Genomic DNA, 17,882 nt, shown 5'->3' on the forward strand with positions numbered 1-17,882 from the left:
TCCGGCGCCTGCTGTGAGCGTCGCTGAGGTGTGGCTGTACTGAGGTTGTCAGGTTCGCAGCATTTGTCTCTGGTGCTGCAACCTGGGCAAAAGACTACTGACATGTTGGTTTTTCAATTCTAAGCGATACAGTCAGCAATTTTCTTGATCATTTTATTGATGTGCCCTAGATGAAGGGTATATTGAGAAAGTATGTATCAGGCACTGGAAAAAGGGTTGAAATGAAGCACTGTAGACTTCGAAGAAGAGTCCATCAACTTCAGGTTTCACTTAAAAGTGCCTAAAATGTACGTATGTATGTATGTATGTATGGGAAAGTAAGACTTTGTAGTTGAAAGTATCCTGCACCCCAGCTGTTCCATTGCAGCACAGACTTGATGGACTCCTGCTCAGAAAACTAAGTAAATGCAAAGTCTTTTTCCTAGCGTTTGGAACATTGCGGCTTTGTAGTTTCCGTTCTCACTGCCTCCCAAGTACGCTCCACTCCCGCCCCCCCCCCCACAGAATTACTTCTCTTTATAAATACCTCCCACTTTCTTCTACGTGTTTACTCACTTTGACGCCTCTGGCAGCATGCCCGTTTCATCTAAATATGGCTTCCTCACATGTTCAAGTGCTGGCAGTGATTTCCTCAGTTCAACCTTCATAGATTTAAACTGTACCTCTCTAACAGCACTTTGTTTTTTAACTTATGTCTTTATAAAATACAACTATGTCTTTACTTCCCTAATTAGACAGTAAATTTTTGCATTTACGGTCCATACCATGTTAATCTTTCCTTTAATTACTGCAATATTTTTAAAACAGGGATGTATTGGGATCTACATTTCAGAGAATTTTAAATTTTGGTGCCCACGTTCATAATGATTTTAAAGAGTGCAAGCATCGTTAGGATAACCACCTGAACCCTGAAACCTGCCACGTGATTTCAGTGCCCACCTTTATTTGTATTTATGGTCCATTTTGACCCCAAGAAAGAAAACTGGCTAAAAACATAAGTGATAGGTGGGCTACAGGTGAAGATCAGATGACGTGTATGAACAGAGGTTTCTCAGCAAGTTAAATTCTCTCGTCAGCAAGAGATGAGAGAATTGATTCTTCCCCACTGCGTGACATATTCAAAAGAACCTGTGTGGTTGTAGGCCAGAACCTTGTGTATCTGACAAGTGACTATTTAGTTCAGCAAATTTTAATTTCACTGGTTTTCAGTTTTGTTTGTATTTAATTTGCATTCATTCTTTCATTAAATATTTAGTCTTTGGCTTGTATGGTTATATGAGATTTAGGATAGAGTGCATGTATTTAAGAAGCAATACAATGATTTGAATTCATGGTTTTCTTTAAAAACACACACACACACACAAAATACATTACTCAATTTTTAGCAACACTGACTTAGAAATTCATCACCCTCTATTCCCTTACAGCTTAGACTTAGCAAATAAAGATGTATTATAAAGCTGAAGGCATATCCGGTTGTGTAGACACAGATGGTGCCCCAGCTGTAAAGGCTTTATTGATCTTTGTTTGTTTTCAGCTTATAGGAACTCCACCTGGGTCCTTAAAATAAAACCTTTTGTCTCCTTGACAGCTTATTGCCAATTTCTAAAAGAATAATAGTAATAAAAAAGACAAACTCACCGAGAATATATTTAAAGGGCCAGGCAGCTTCTGAGCCTCCACACTTTTTTGTGCTCACAGTTCACGGAGAAAATGTTCTTCAAAGGAAGAACCTGGCTTTGGTTATATATCAGAACAAGTATCATTCTAGGGAGCGAGTTAAACAGTCCAGAGCATCATGGTAAAAATAACTGTTATCAGCTTAATAGGTTTCACTGCAGCTTTGAGGAAGCAGAAAATTACTGTCACGCTCAGGGAGGACACCTTGCTTACACTTGGAACCAGGCAATTCAAGATCTCATCTGGAACTTTCTGGAAGAAGGCAAGAAGTGGTGGATTGGGCAAAATTTAATGCTGCTGGGAAAATATCAAGGAAAAAATCACCCAAGACTCTGAGGTTTGGTGTTTATGAAGGAAACTTACTTTTATTCTGGAACAGCAGAAATTTAAATCTTTCTGTGTTTGTATACAGAAAAATCAGTCACTTTACTTCATTACCATTATTCCTCTGAGATATTTCCACTTTTGTGCTGCAGCCTTTGATTTGTCTGTGTAGCAAAAATGGTGTGGTTTTCTCGGAGCCTATCAGAAGTTAACTAATATTTCACTGAAAGTATTGTGCAGGATTCTGAAGGGGGAAACATTTTATGTTCACTTTTTTCCTGGTAAATATCTCTTCATCATTCTTAGCTCCAGGTTTTCTAATGCAGAAACTAGGAGAGAAATTGTTTGCCTCTTGGCTTTCTTTCTTAGGTATTTTCAAGATTATGCACCATAATCTTGTGCTCTTAGAGAAACCTCCAAGGCATTTATGTCATAATTACCTTCACTGAAGTCTAAGAAAATTAATGCTAAGCCTTGTGATAAAGAACACTTAACATGAAAAAATAATCTATAATATGGGGGGGTCCCCAAATTTTCATCTATTGAAGGCTAGCAAATTTGGTTTTGATATTTATTTTTTTTAATGTTTGACTTTTTATTAACCAACATCATCCCAATAAAGTCAATAAAAATTTTTTTTAAATGTTTGACTTTTGATTATGAAGTTCATCTGGATCTTGTCTTTCTTCTGCAGATGTCACAGCCCACAAGACCACAAAGCACACCAGATGCACTTACGTGTCCAGAAAGTCCAATGGGGTCTCACCAAAAGTAGGCTTGTGCTCACTAGGGCATTACTTCATTTGCCAGGCTGGTAAGTGATGAATCCACATGTTACCAAAGACCTAACTCTAGGAACTGATTCTAAACAAGGAGAGTTTGTGAGAGCACTAGGTAGCAAATCCATGAGTGAGAGACCATAGGAGGGGTACAAGGATCTTGATTTTCATGATGCTGATTAGTGTCAGAAACTTCATTTGGGGTGACTTCCTTACGCATCCCACTCTGGTAGTTGGGAAGAGCTGTGCCTCGATGTTCCCTTCATTGCTTGACTTGGGTGGGGCGTGGGAGAACGTATATTATTGGTAAGCCCAATTTTCCGCATGTAAACCCCTAATCCTTTCAGTGCTGGGCTTTGGAGGGATGACTAGGAAGCAAAGGAGGAAAAGAGAATATGGTGAAGAAAAACAAGAAGATGAGGGGTAAGGAGATTTTCATCAGTTAGAGGTTTTCGTGTTCAGAAGTAGGTCAGAGTTAAGGTGTTTGGGACGGGTTGGATGGTTTTTGTTTTTGTAATTAAGCAATGTTTTTCATGGTTACATAAAGTTTACATAAGGTTATACAAAGGTTACACAAAGGTTACATAAAGCCTTTATCCCTTCGCTCAGTGAATTCTCAGAGACCTTGTGATGTCTTGGATTTTCTAGGTAAAAATTTTGTTTCACTTTTTAAAGTCACAGATACATTCTTATGGAGATATAAAGCATGTGTGGGTGCTTCTTAAACAGAATACACAGCAATGTTTATCACAAGAAATATTTCTCTATTACAGTATTCCTCAAATACTGGGTATTGAGAGGACCCAATATTTCAATATAATTAATTTCTAGTTTCCAATCCCTCATTCTGACCCTTTCAAGCTCTTTGTGATATTTTTGTCCTATTTTGCCATTATAACATGCTATTGGTATTGAGTCCAAGGTTGTGAGCCTAACCTCTGCGTGAGTCTAGCGGTCATGTGTTTTATTCTCACAAATCGCATCCCTCGTATTGGCCATCTTACAGTTGTGAACTGTTTTTCCTCATTTCCAGGATTGGAAAAGCAAATCCTCAATAGCCTAAATGATGATGACTGTTGTATCCATCTTTCACTCTCCAAGAGTTGGGTTTTCAGACATTCTCAGCTACTCTTGGTTTGGGAGTGAAAATGTATTTTCTGATATCACCATTCATGTACTTGCAAGAAATTACTGCTATGGAATATAGAGTGTTTGTGCAGAAGATAATCTTGGACAATAAAAGAATTCTATTTAATCTAAGCCAATTCTGCAAATTCTGAACCTGCATTCCCATGATGGGAGAGTGTGTTACTGCAGCTAAGAACTCAGGCTCACAAATTCATGAGTCAGAGTCCTGAGCTCATGTCTTGTTTCTATGACTTTCCAGTTGTGACACCCTGGGTAAGCATAGAGCATAAAACCCTTCTTCAAAGGTTTGTTACCAGAATTAACATAATACAGTGAAATACTAGAACAATGCCTGGCATAATATTGTAATTATTGCTGTTAATATTATATTATTGTGCAGTTTCTATTTTTTGTTCAAAGTTTATTTTCTGCTTCTAGAGAGCTTCACATTCATGTCAAAGGTGAAAGCACTTTTGGAGAGCCAACATTGCTAGTTACCTTTAAAACTAAAGTATCTGCACAATGTAATTGCTTAGAAGTATTTTCAAATAACTGTTGTTGTCACAATGTTTATGCATTTTTGAATTTAAGAAACACCTCTTCTAAAATAACATGTTGGTGGGAGAAGTATTTTAAATTTGTTCCTTCAAATTTGAAACAGAAGTCTAATGCTTTGTATTACCATACAGTATTACTGAGGTTACAGATTGCCTTCTGCACACTGGAATCATTGAACTCAGGATTTTTCTTTATTTAAAAAAAGCACTTAAAGATTAAGCTCACATATAAAATTCTTCCTTCCTAAGAGATTTTTATTTTCAGAGTGTCAGAATAAGAAGTAATAGTTTCTATTAAAAGTGGTATTGTAGTCCTGGCCAGGTGGCTCAGTTGGTTGGAGCATCATCCCATACACCAAAAGGTTGCAGGTTTGATTCCCTGTCAGGGCACATACCTAGGTTGTGGGTTCAATCCCCAGTCAGGGTGCTTATGGGAAGCAACCAACTGATGTTTCCCTTTCACATATCTCTCTCTCTCAAGTCAATTAATGTATCCTCAGGTGAGGGTTTAAAAAAAAAAGTGGTGTTGTAATAGAGTCAGTACTCAGCTGTGTGTACCAAGGCAGTTGCACTGGTTGTGAAAACTGTAAAATACTTCCATGCACTGGTAAGGTAAAATAATACTATAAACTAATACTTCAAACTAGTTATCATAGGATGACCTGACAGCCACTAATAAATGTGGTTCTGCCCTGTCAACACGTGAAAAATGTTTGTAGCCCTGTCTGCCGTTTGGGATAAGGCCACATTGTTGCACATCCTTTGAAACACTCTGCTTTAGGAGAGTCATGTTTGTCATTATCCTCCAGCTATACACTATATTTGCTGCTACTTTCTAAATAATTTAGCTTTGGCTTTGTTCTTGTGTAAGTAGTAACTGTGTGATGTTTTGATATTTATAAATTCAGTAGTTGGTAATAAAATATTAAACACAAGTTTCCACAACCCCTAGTGAAAAAAATGGATCTAGGAAACAATCATGAATGACTGCTAACATCATAAAGAGACAGATATTATGTGACTCCCGATGGAATATTTGACACCACCTACTAACTATTTTTACAAAAAAGTAGAACTTGAATCTGAGCGAGCCTCTAGCCAACCATGCACGTGACTACTAATGACAGCTTTATGTGTAATGGCCCCAAACTGGAAACAGCCGACATGTCCTTCAACAGGCGCATGGGTAAACAGGTATGTCCATGTTATGAAACACCAGTCAGCAATAAAGAGAAACAAACTCTTGATACATACAACAACTTGAATGGATCACCAGAGGATTACTCTGAAAAAAGCCAATACCAAATGGTTACACACTGTATGATTCCATTTATTTAATATTCTTGAAATAAAATGACCAATTATAGGAATAGAGAACAAATTAGTGGTCATCAGGAGCTAAGACAGGAGGGAGGGCAGGAGGGAAGTGGGCGTGGCTACTGAAGGGTCATGTGAGGGATTCTTATGATGATGGAAAATTTTTCTCTTGAGAGCATCAGTGTCAATTTCCTGGTTGCAAAACTCTAGTTTTGCAAGATGTTACCCTTGGGGGGAATGGAATAAAGGGAACATAGCATCTCTCCATTATTTCTTACAATTATCTCAAAATAATAAGTTTAATTTAAAAAAAAAAAAAGAAAAAATGAACCAATGTAAGTATGCACTTCACTTATGAAGTATTCTTGCCAAAAAATAGAGAAATGCAAATTAAATATAAACTGAAATACGACTTCCCACTTATGAGACTGGCATAAATTTACAAACTTAACATACTCTGTTGGTAAGATTATAGGGAAGTAGGCACTCTCATAAATCGTCGGTGGGAATGCAGTAAGATGCAATCTATATGGAGGAGAATTTGGCAATTTCTAGCAAAATTACATACATGTTTAGCCTTTGACTGAGCGATCCTGCTGCTAGAAATCTACCCCAAAATTACATTGGCAAAAATACAAAAAGACACAGGTGTAGGCTATTTATTGTAGCTCTATTTGTAATAGCAAAGAGTAGAAACAATCCGAGTACCCTTCATGAAGGAATGGTTGTAAAAAGAAACAAGAAAGATCTCTGTGTACTGCAATGGGGTTATCTTTATGTTTTTTTCTTTTTAGTGGAGAAAAGCAAACTGCAGAATAGTCATATACAGTATGCTACCTTTAATTTAAGAAAAGGGGTAATATGACTAGAGATGAATATACATGCACCCACATATGTAAACATAACAGAAAAAAACAAAAACTAATGGGTATGATTACCTATGGGGGAGGGAGGGGAAGGATAGAAAAGACAAAGATGGAAGTTAGACCTCTCTGAATGTACCTCATTTCATAGTTTTCACGTTGTAACTCTATACATGTTTTATGTAATTAGACAACAAATTTAAAATGAACAAAAGCAATCCCTAAAAATAAAAAGAGCACAGGAGAGGAATTAGGTGTACAGTTTAGATACTTTTTAAGGGAATTTTGCTCAAGAGCAGGAATGAAACTATATGTACATAATTCAGGGGCAGTGTAAATTGGTGGGGTTTTAAAACAAGAAAAATAGTATGCTAGGACAGTGCTCCTGATCCAGACCAGAGCGCAACCACAGGGGCTCACGTCGTGTAGGAGCGCGGACAGTGTGCAGTAGCGGGAGGGAAGACGGTGTCTGTGGGTCCTCGTGCTGGTAGGTGGATAATTTGGTGGTAGGAGTCTGTGAAAGGGGCTCTTAATTGCTTCCATTTTCCCCTGGACAGAAAGCGAGGTTATCAGTTGACCTGAGAATGAGAATCAGGGAAATGCTTAAATGTTGGAGATTTGAGTAGAAGATGCAAAGGGAGAGGGTTATCTGGGAGAGTGGAAGCAGGAATAGACGAGGGGAGTGCAGTGTGATTGCCGGGCAGCGCAGAGCAGACCCTGGGGTTCCTGATCCGAATTTAGGTGAGAGAGAGTCAGCGGGGTTGTATGATTTTTCTCTAACCACGTTCAGCAGCATGAGGAGAAACACCAGATGCACACAAGGTGCGTTCAAGAATATTATCGCCAACCTTCCGAACTCTTATCTCTACCAATACGAAGTATAGACTACAAAGGCGACTATTATGCTTAGAATGTAATTTGTTTAAATGGCCTTAATTCTGTCTTGTCAGTGTTGACCCAGTCAGTGGACCTAACTTTGAAATGTTGGATTATATAAGGTGTTGACTGTGCTCCAGAGCAAAAGACCTACTTCAGAATTCCTATGTTATTGTTCTTTTTAAAAAACAACTATTAATCTTTAATTTGTGTTTTCTTGATTATCACATATGTGCTTGTAACACTTATTTTATAGACTTATAGGTAGCTGTATCCTATAAATGAACTCCAAATAGATGCCTTTTCAGACCAAGATGCAAGTTATGAAGGAAATGGAAATGATTCTCACTGGCATCCCAAGAAGACAAAAAGAGAAGTCACAACACCAAGAAACAAAACAGCCTCAGGTAATGTGTAGTGAAATCAATTTCTGCCCTAAAGGGTGCGCAGGACAGTTAATGCTGAAGTGTATCATCATACCAGGCGCCCAATAAATATTTATTGTGTTCTGTTTTGTCTGATCTTAATATTACAGTCTTTGCTTTCATTTTGTAAATTCTTATCCTCTTGATATTCCTTTGGCCATCCTCTTTTCACATATGCCTAAATAAAAGACAAAGGTTTTCCCACAAAATGTCCTATCAAAAAATAGAGGCTTCTTTTGTTTCTTTATTTTATTGTTGTTCAAGTACACTTATCTGCCTTTTTAAAAATAGAGGCTTCTTGAAGTCCTTGCAAAGTCTGCCAAGTTGTGGTGTTCTCTCTCAATTTATTTTTAATTAGAAAAACAAAATCTATTTGGAGAAGATGCATTAGCCTGAAATGACCTCAGCCAATATCAGTGTGGGGTGATTACAGAGATCACCTGACAGAATGGATGGGAAAAGAGACAAAGTTAAAGTGGATCTAGTGATTATTCTTATGACCTCATACCTTCAGTGTTAGATGTCCTTGTCAACAAGCCCTTTAAGTATCCCTTAACAGAGCAATTTAGAAAGTGTCATTTGAATTTATGTCTAAGGAACAAATTAAGAAGTACAAATTGGCTGTTACAGAATAGTCATGGGAACGTACAGCATGGGTAATATAGTCAATAATAGTCTAATAACTGTGCTGTCAGATGGGTGCAAGATTTATGGGGATGATCACTTAGGAAGTTAGGTAATGTCTGATCATGGCGTGTGCACCTGAAACTAATAGAATAATGTATGTCAACTGTAATTGAACATAAAACCCAATTTTTAAAAAAAGAACAGATGTAAAAGTCAACTTTTCTGAATGCTTGGAAACAGGTACTTGTGAGTTGGGGTAAGTGTTTAGTGATACAGCCTTCAATGGAACTTAAGATGATATTTTTGGAAAATTGTTAAATAACTCCAAAAGTCCTTCTGATTATAATTAAAGCAATGATGATAAAGATGCATTTGAAAAATCTGAATAAATCTTATGTCATGAAATGTGAGTTCATGAAAGCAATTTTTATAAATTACTATACATCTTTATAACATGTGAATTTAAATATGCCCTTATAAAACAAAATAAGTAGACATGTGATGTTCCACTTACATCCTTTAAGTTTGTATAGTCAAGTTTGCCCAAAAATAACTTTTAAAAAGCCTCCTCATTGAGAAAAGAGGAGATTGCCCTATTTGGGGGGTTGCCTTACATTTACTCACATATACGTATGGTCCTTTAACAATTTTTATGTCACTTCGCTTTAAGTGTGTCCCTATTAAATTTCACATAAATGCATCTAATTATTTTACTCACCCTGGGAATATTTTTATAGTAGTCATCACATTTAAATTTATCTTAACAGATATCCTTTCTTGCCTTGTTCTATGCTTTCTGGTTCTAATACTTCCTTGCTACTTTCTTTTGTCTTTTGTTGAAATTTTGTTCTTCAATATTTTTGTTTTCTTTTCTAATTGTTTATCTTTTAAAAGTTTTTCTTTTTAAAAACACATTCTTTTACCTGTGTTTTTCTGATTGTCAAGCTCAGGAATGAAAGTCTCTTTGGAAACCACGTCACCTTGTTAAAGGAATATAGCTTATACTGGTTTTTCTCCTCCCCACCCTCACTTCCTAGATCTTGTTAGTGTATTCTGTGGGTTTTATTCAGGTTATTGTTACATCAAATTACTATTTTTATATTACACAACTTCTCTTAAGAATACATTTTTCAAACTTTTACCAAAGCCAAATTTCCAACAATAATTTAGAACTTATTTCTATTTAACTGTTTTTATATTTATCAGCAATCATCTTATATCATAACTTTACTTTTCTCTTGAGTTCTTAATTTTGTCTCATTTCTACAATTGTTTTTCCAAGAAAGATTGACTGGTGGAAATATTTTGGGAGCTTGTGAATAGTCAAAAGGGGTCTTTCTTGTCCCAATGTTAAAAGAAAATACTCCCCAGTTTACTGATTTAGTAGGCTTTTATATTCAGTGATTTATGAATTGGGCATCATTCAATCTAGCAAATAGAAAGGAGCTCTGAAGAGCTGGGCAAGGTGAGAGATTTTTATAGACTTAAGTGAGCAGAGTTACTTTCCTTATTTGGAACAAAGGGAAGTCTTGGAGCCAGGTTATATAACATGTGATGAGCAGGCAGGCACTGATTGGTTGACCTAGGCCTGCCTTTTCTGGGGGAGCCAAGCCTAGAAACTTAGCTAAGTTTTGGTTTGCTGACAAGCGGCTTAGCATGAGTAACTCCATCTTGGGCCTAACCTGGTTACTTTAACACCAATAAGCCATAGGTTAGCAGATGTACAAGTTAAAACAGGAGCAATGGCTGTATATTCTCCATATCTTTCCTGCTCTTCTTTTAAATGAAGATATTCATTTCCTACTTACCACCTTTTCTGTTGCATTCTGGAGAAATGCCTCACATTTTCCTCCATATGAGTGATTTGATTTTTCCACATTGGTTCCGTGGACCTTCAATGTGGATTTTGAATTTCTACAGCAATTTTAGTTTTCTTGAAATCCTCTAATATCATTTATTTCACTTTTAATATATTTCATTCTTCTGTATTTTAGCTTCACTGATTTGTCTTTAAGACTTTCTGTTTCTGTTAAGGATGTTAATTAGCTTTCTGAAATTTTTTTTTTATTTTGCTGTCGATAATTTTCAGAGGTATACTTTCCTTTGAGTCCTCTGGATTCAATTCCCAGGTTCTATGATATTCACTGGCTCTCTTTTGGTTTTGATTTTTTCCTTATCTTTGAAGGCAGGCTCTGTCCAAATGCCGTGATTGTCAGGAGACCAAGAAATCGGGTCACCCTTAGTTCAGCAACCCGTTGGCTTATGTAGTGAGCATGACCCCCTTTCAGATCTGCAGCTGAAGTGCAAGGTCAGCTCCCTGTCCCCAGCAAGCTGACAACCCTGATCTGAGGTGTCACTTCTCTCAACTTTACCTCCATTGCTTTAATTTTCACACTGTTAGACAGTATTGCTTTACACCCATTCTCCTAATAAAAAAATGAAGAGGTTAAATCATTTGCTCAAGGCTCTGTAGTTACAGTAAAAGGCAAATCAGCTCTGGACCCCAGGTCTTTTGAAGCCAGTTTCTTTGTTCTATCCTCCATCTGTTTGCCTTGATAGAAAGACATGGCATCTGATCAGAAGAACATCTCAGAACTCTGACCTCGCCTAGCAGTAGTAGCTGCAGTGACTCTGCTGCTGAATACACACGTCATCCTGTGAACAACCGAGGGAATGTTACAAGAAAGGATAGAGGGCAAAGCAGACTTGCTATCGCCAGGCATATTTGAATGGTCTTTCTAGACACTCGTGCTTTGGAAGACGTCACCCTAAGTGAGCAGCAAATAGGCGTATGAACACACCAATATTGCCCTCAGAGCATGGTCTTCTTTCTGGAAAATGTGGAAAGAGAATGAAAACAATAATGGCAATCTGGTAAAATGTTGTAAATGATCATTTTCTAAAAGTCTATGAGAAACATGTTCTGATTTATTAATAATGAGATCCTTTTTGTAACATTATGAGACAAATATTTCTGCAGTAATGTTTATATACTGGCACCTTTATGATTGATTTTATTTAATATTTATTTTTATACCAAGGGTTTTGAAGAATAAGCAAAAGGGTAAGACGTTAGTGATTTGTAATGCTTCAGCTTCAGAATTCTAGCTTGTCCTACAGATTTATCAACAGTGGGAAATGATCCTCTGGTTTTCTATATGATTTTAGCCAGGAATAACAAATGAAATAGGAAGAACTGTTTCTATCCTAGGGTTTTACTTGACCTTAATCTACTTTCTTTTTTCTACAGGAGCCACTCATCATCTTTCAACCGCATGTCACCAACCTGCTCATGCTAACCCTGGAAGTACTTGCTTCCACAGTACACATCTGGGAATATTATTATCTCTTCCTTTCCTGGTGGGTCCTGCAGAACTCTATACTCTGTGTCCTGGACTGCTCTGAATTAGTTTTCTAATAAGGAAAGGAAAGTACTTAAGAGCAGGAAAGAATCAGGTTTAATGGATTATTTATTAAAGAAGATTTTAAAGCCTATCTTTGGCTTTCATATTGGTATTTTTATCTTTTCTTGGTTGTCTGTTTATTCCATGCTTCATTCCAATAAGGATTTGTGGCATCTTACACAAATATACAATTCAATAAAATTGGTAAAATTTTTTTAAAAGAAAGAAAACTGTGACAGGAAAATAAACATGGAAAAACTGCATAATCTATAAAATTTCACCTTCAAGAAATTTCTTAGCTTTCATGCCTTGTGTCCTCCATAGAAACCTTTTAATAGGTGTCTACATATAGATTTACATTTATTTGGTCCACAGCAAAAAAAAAGTTTTTAGCAGTATAAAAGACAAGGAGGATGAAATTAAAATCCCTTAAGTCAACGTTCGGCAGAATAACAACCAACATTGCTTAAAACATTGGCAGAGGAGAGATAGCAAAGGTTTTTGACTATAGGACTTCTCAGAGCCTTTCATATCCCCAAACCTAACCACTGCCCACCATCTGCACCCCAGTCACCCCAATCCGAGGACCTTCACTCCCCTCTGAACTTTGCATCTTTCTCCTACTGAACTCCCTGCTTCTGCCCTTGGCCATATTCTGTCAGCTCCCAGCAGAGCAGTCAGGGGAGTCTTCAGGACCCAAGTCAGATCAGGCTGCTGCTGCCCAAAACCCCCACCGCCACATCTTCCCATTTCCTTCAAAGTAAAACCACACTCTTCTCAGCTTCCTGCTGCAGGACTTGCTCTCCAACACCCTCCCTCATTCCCCCTCCACCCCCACCCTACCCTGAACTTTTTTATCTCCTCTCCTCCCGCTTTTGCTCATCTAGCTTTTTTGTTCTCAAACAAAACCAGCAGTCTGTAGACTCAGGGCTTTTGCAGTTCTCAAATACCCTTCTGCAGTATATTGAGAGAGCTTTCCATTTCGCTTAATTGAATGCTCAGCAAAAATGCCCTGACATCCAAGCACCCTCTCTGAAACGTACCCTTTCTCTTCATCTTCATCTGCTTACTCTTACTTTTTTTTTCTTCGTGGCAATAATTGAATATATGATGTAATTTGTCTCTCTGTCTCCACCCCTAAACTGGATGCTCAGTGAGGGCAAGAACTTGGCTTATCACTGTATGTTCACTTCCCCAGAACACTGCTTAGCTCATGGTAGATGTTTAATTATAATTTATTGAATGGTTGACAATAAACACACTAAGGGAAACTGTGAATCTTTTTTTTTTTAAGATTTTATTTATTCACTTTTAGAGAGAGAGAAAGAGAAGGAGAGAGGGAGAGAAATATCAATGTGTGGTTGCCTCTCGTGCACCCCATACTAAGGACCTGGCCTGCAACCCAGGCATGTGTCCTGACTGGGAATCGAACTGGCGACCCCTTGATTTGCAGCCCGCACTCAATCCACTGAGCTACACCAGCCAGAGCAAACTGTGAATCTTAAAGAGGGTAATATTATGTGCCACTTTCTTCAAACTGTTTGGGCACAAGATCTTTTTGAGAGAAATGCATATTAATATCTCACAGGGCCTGAGAGTTCCAGAGCAGTTTTGGAAACACTGCCTAATTTTCATTATTTGGTTAAAATCAGATTTAGCATTTTCCTTTACATATTTTTGTCTTTTAGTCCAAGACCCTGTGCCATTCTATCCGTCTACAGGCTTCAAGTCAGAGTGCATCTGATCAGGTAAGTGTGGAGCCTGGCAGTCCGCACTGGGTGCATCTGTGACACTGAAAAGGCACTTTTATCCTCTCCTTCCGTTGTGCTGATGTTTCCGCAGCAAAACTGAACCTGAGAGTGCCCGACAGACAAGCATATATCCCTCTGAAAAGCCAAACTCAGTCAGTCCGTGAAAATACTCTGCAGTGGGTTTTATACCCATTTCAGTGTTTAGTGTCTCAGTAGTAGCTAATGCTATGACATGCAGCATTCAGAAGGGGAGGAACCTCCGTTCACCTACCCCACGTTTTTAGCAGCTGCAACCCCCTGGAACACCCCCTCCCACTCACCATCCCAACTCTGCTTTCACTTCTGTTCCCTTTCTCACACAGACTGGGGGGGAAAGGCAAAGCTACTTTAACAGTGTTGACTAAAGAAAATCATCCTGCTTCTCTCTCTATTTTTTAAAACACAAGCCCTACTTATATGCACTCTAACATTTCCCTGTTAGAAAAGAATGCTGTTTACTCTGGATCTGCTTTCAGTGTTAATGGGAGCTAGATGTCCACTGTTAGTGTCTCCGTGAGCATTGTGTTCTGCTGGGGAAAACTGATCTACGGTAGCCTAGAGTGTTGGTTTGCCTTAAGTAGAAATCTGAAGTATAGAATACCCAGGAAGTCTGCAGATAAATTATTAGAAATATTAAGAGAATTTAGAGATGCTACTGAATACCAGAGCAGTATACTTAATTGTGTCATTACAGATAAGCAACAATTGGTTAGAAAAATTAGATTTCTTTTTAAAGAGGTTATTGTTATTATTAACAAGAACCTAGGAATAAATTTAACTGAAGATGTACAAAACTTCTGTGGAGACAACCAAAAGGCTCGATTAGAAGATATTAAAGAAAGACTAAGTAAATGGTGAGATCTACAGTGATTCAGCCCAGGCTTTACGTTCTGCTTTGAAACATCAAATGCAGCATCCTCAGCGACCTGCCTGGCTAGAGCTAGAATGGCATTGAATAAGGTCTGACCTGCCCTGGCAAACGGGCAGTCAGGGGGTAACTGTGTCTCACTTATATCGTCATTCCTTCCTGTTTACATCTCAGTCCCAAAGTATAAAACCAAAATTGGGTGGCCCTCAGCTCTAAGATCTCTATAGAACTGATCCAACCTCCTACGCACCCCATGAATCAGGCATGACCCTATTCAGCTGCATGGTCCAGGAGGGCAGGATCCTAACTGACCTTACCTGCTACAACTCCTGAGCCTGGAAGTAGGCAGGAGGCATTTAGTAAGGACTTATTGAATACACGGTTGAATTAAGCTATAAGTGGGTTGTTCTCTAGAAATCGGACCAAGTAGTTGGTACAACAGATTGTCTCAGGATTGTCTTGGATGTCCAGTTCAAAAGAAGTAGCCTCTGAAGCTTTGGAGCTGTGTCCAGTGTTCTGTGTTTGTTTTCTCAGGGAGGTGCTCTGCCTCCTACCTCCTGGCATGTATATTTCAGGGACTTCCCTCTTGAACTCATGAATTGAGAGAAATACAGTGGGAAACCTGAGGGGATAAACATACTTCTAAGTAGAAAAGTTTTTGTTGGTTTAAATTCTAGGTTTCCCACACTTTTGATCATGGCCATAGACTTAAACTTACTCCTATAAATCTTATTTCCAGACTCATTTGTCCTTGGGTCAATCATTGTATAACCTTGTTATCCATTTTCTCTACTGTATGGGAGAGGTGAAAGTTAAATTCTATCCATTTGCAGAAAAGCTTCTAAAAGTAATAAATGTTATGGACAGCCTGTGACTCATTGAACTTAAAATGTCATCAAAGGTCAACTCCCATCAAAACATCTCAGACTACTAAAGTACAATAATTTATATGAATAATTTTGACAAAATCCTTTGTTCCCAATAGGTCACAAATGAGATAGCATGGAACTTTAGCACAGCAATTCATGGTTTACAAGCTCACAACAAGCTTCAGAAAGCTTGTGAGGCACTCCAGAAACTGACGGCCTTTATCCCGGGATTTTGTGAGTCAGTTCAGGTGAGCAAAGGCTGATTTGGAAGGAACAAGATGTGAGAAAGGGGAAGGGGAAAAACAGAAAGAAAAAAGTGTAATAAAATAGGAAACACATAATCTGGACATTGTGCCCTGTGCAGAGTTCAACATTATAAAACTTTCGTGGAGACTCAATTGAAATATTAGCAATTATATTTGTACCTTTGAATCTGAAGAGTGTGAAAAAATGTGATGAGTAATGACTCTCTCATTTATCACCTTACTGTCTTTCTGATACATGTGTTAGGAGAAATCACGGGAGACGAGAATAGGTCCATGCCTTGCCATAGAATAGTGCAGCCTAGAAACAGGCATCAGGAATCAGTACCCCCGTGATATCTGCGTTTGTTGCAGCCACGCTTGCCGGTGTTACTTCCTCATAATTATTCATGCCTCCTTCTACTCCCTACACATAGTAAAACTAAGGTTGTAGGGTTAGTGAGCACTTCAACTTTGTTTTCCATTTCCTGTGTTTTCAAATAATCTGCAATAAATATATAAATGCAATCTGTATTGGTTTATTTGGACTTTTTAATTACAGAAATAATATGTGCCTCTTATTTAAAAAACTGGAACAAAAGCACGTAAAATAAAAGGTATTTTCTAGATGTAATCTCTGTTACTAGTTTAGTCTTGATTTTCTGTGCATTACCTTCCAAACATTTTGGTGCATACACAAGTTTGTTGGTTTATTTTAATAAAAACGGGATTAAAGTTTACAAATATTCCTGCCCCTTGATGTTTTCTTAATGCTGTGTCATGGATGTCTTTTCATGTCAGGACACATAAAATGAACTCCTTATTCTTCATGTGTGCTCGGATAGTTTTCATTTGTTTACACTTGCAAACAGTCTACCCGTGGACATCCCGTACCTACAGCTTTGAGTACTTCTGCAAGGTTTCTGTGGGATAGGGCGCTAGATGTAGGACTGATGGACTTCTAAATTTTCACTAGATGACTGAATGGCCCTTCCCTCCCGCAAGGAACTATTTTACATTCTGACCAGCCTTTTCCCCACACTTTCATTTTTTCCAATTCTAAAGGCAAGGAAAGAAAAAAAAAAGAAAAGCATTCTATTGATTACTAAGGAGGTTGAACATCATTTTTTATATTTATTGGCCATTTTTATTTCTCATCTGAATTCCTTCTTCATGTCCTTCATCCATTTCCCCCACTGGGTTGCTTGACTCTAGTTGTTTGTCAGAGCTTTGTTTATTGTTGATATGAACCTTCTGCTAGACGTGTTGCAAATATTTTGTGCCCGTATCTTATTTTGTTGTTTTATATTTTATTTTATTTTTTAATTTTCATTTATTTATTTTTAAGATTTTATTTATTTATTTTTAGAGAGAGGGGAAGGGAAGGAGAAAGAGAGAGAAACATCAATGTGGGATTGCCTTTCTCATACCCCGTACTGGGGACCTGGCCTGAAACCCAGGCATGTGCCCTGACTCGAACCAGTGATCCTTTGCTTCACAATCCAGCACTCAATTCACTGAGCTACACCAGCCAGGGCTTATTTTTATTTATTGATTTAGAGAGAAAGAAAAACAGGAACATCGATTTGTTGTTCCACTTATTGATGCACTCATTGGTTGATTCTGATATGTGCCCTGACCTTGGAGTACCAGGATGATGCTCGAACCCACTGAGCTACCCAGCCAGGGCTGTTATTTTATATATGTATTTTATATCTTTTACTTTGTAGTTTTTAATAAATGTAACTTTGAAAATAAACAACATTTTAAAACATAAATAGTAGTACTTACAGTGAATATTCGGTAAATATCTGTCAGTTGGTTTATTTGACTTGTTTTACATGAGAACAACCTACAGAAAGGAGAATTGGTATTTTTTGTTTCATATAGAACTTCTCCTTGATCTCTGTTTTTGTCTATTTTGAATGCTTTTGAGGTCCTCGATACAAAGGAATAGTCTATTCAGTACTTAAGTCAACACTGTTCTTTTCTTCAGCATTTCTTTTTCAAGCTTAGTTTTTTTTAATTGGGTATTTGATCCACTTACCACTCAAAAAGGGTTATGTCAGTTGCTTAGAGTAACCTGAAATACAAATCCTCCCCCAGGTGATATGTAATAGTGTATTTTCCTTC

General features: G+C 37.8%; 1 protein-coding gene across 1 annotated transcript in view; it reads left to right on the forward strand.

Moving 5' to 3' along the window:
• Window positions 1-1,713: 1,713 nt before the first annotated feature.
• PKD1L3 (polycystin 1 like 3, transient receptor potential channel interacting) overlaps window positions 1,714-17,882 on the forward strand; it is a 60,251-nt gene continuing 44,082 nt past the window's right edge. Inside the window, 6 exon segments of the mRNA XM_071219943.1 lie at window positions 1,714-2,017; window positions 2,699-2,818; window positions 7,833-7,931; window positions 11,827-11,936; window positions 13,669-13,728; window positions 15,624-15,755. Of these exon segments, the coding sequence (XP_071076044.1) occupies window positions 1,714-2,017; window positions 2,699-2,818; window positions 7,833-7,931; window positions 11,827-11,936; window positions 13,669-13,728; window positions 15,624-15,755 (825 nt within the window).

Source organism: Desmodus rotundus, chromosome 12, assembly GCF_022682495.2.
Source record: "Desmodus rotundus isolate HL8 chromosome 12, HLdesRot8A.1, whole genome shotgun sequence".
Taxonomy (NCBI): domain Eukaryota; kingdom Metazoa; phylum Chordata; class Mammalia; order Chiroptera; family Phyllostomidae; genus Desmodus; species Desmodus rotundus.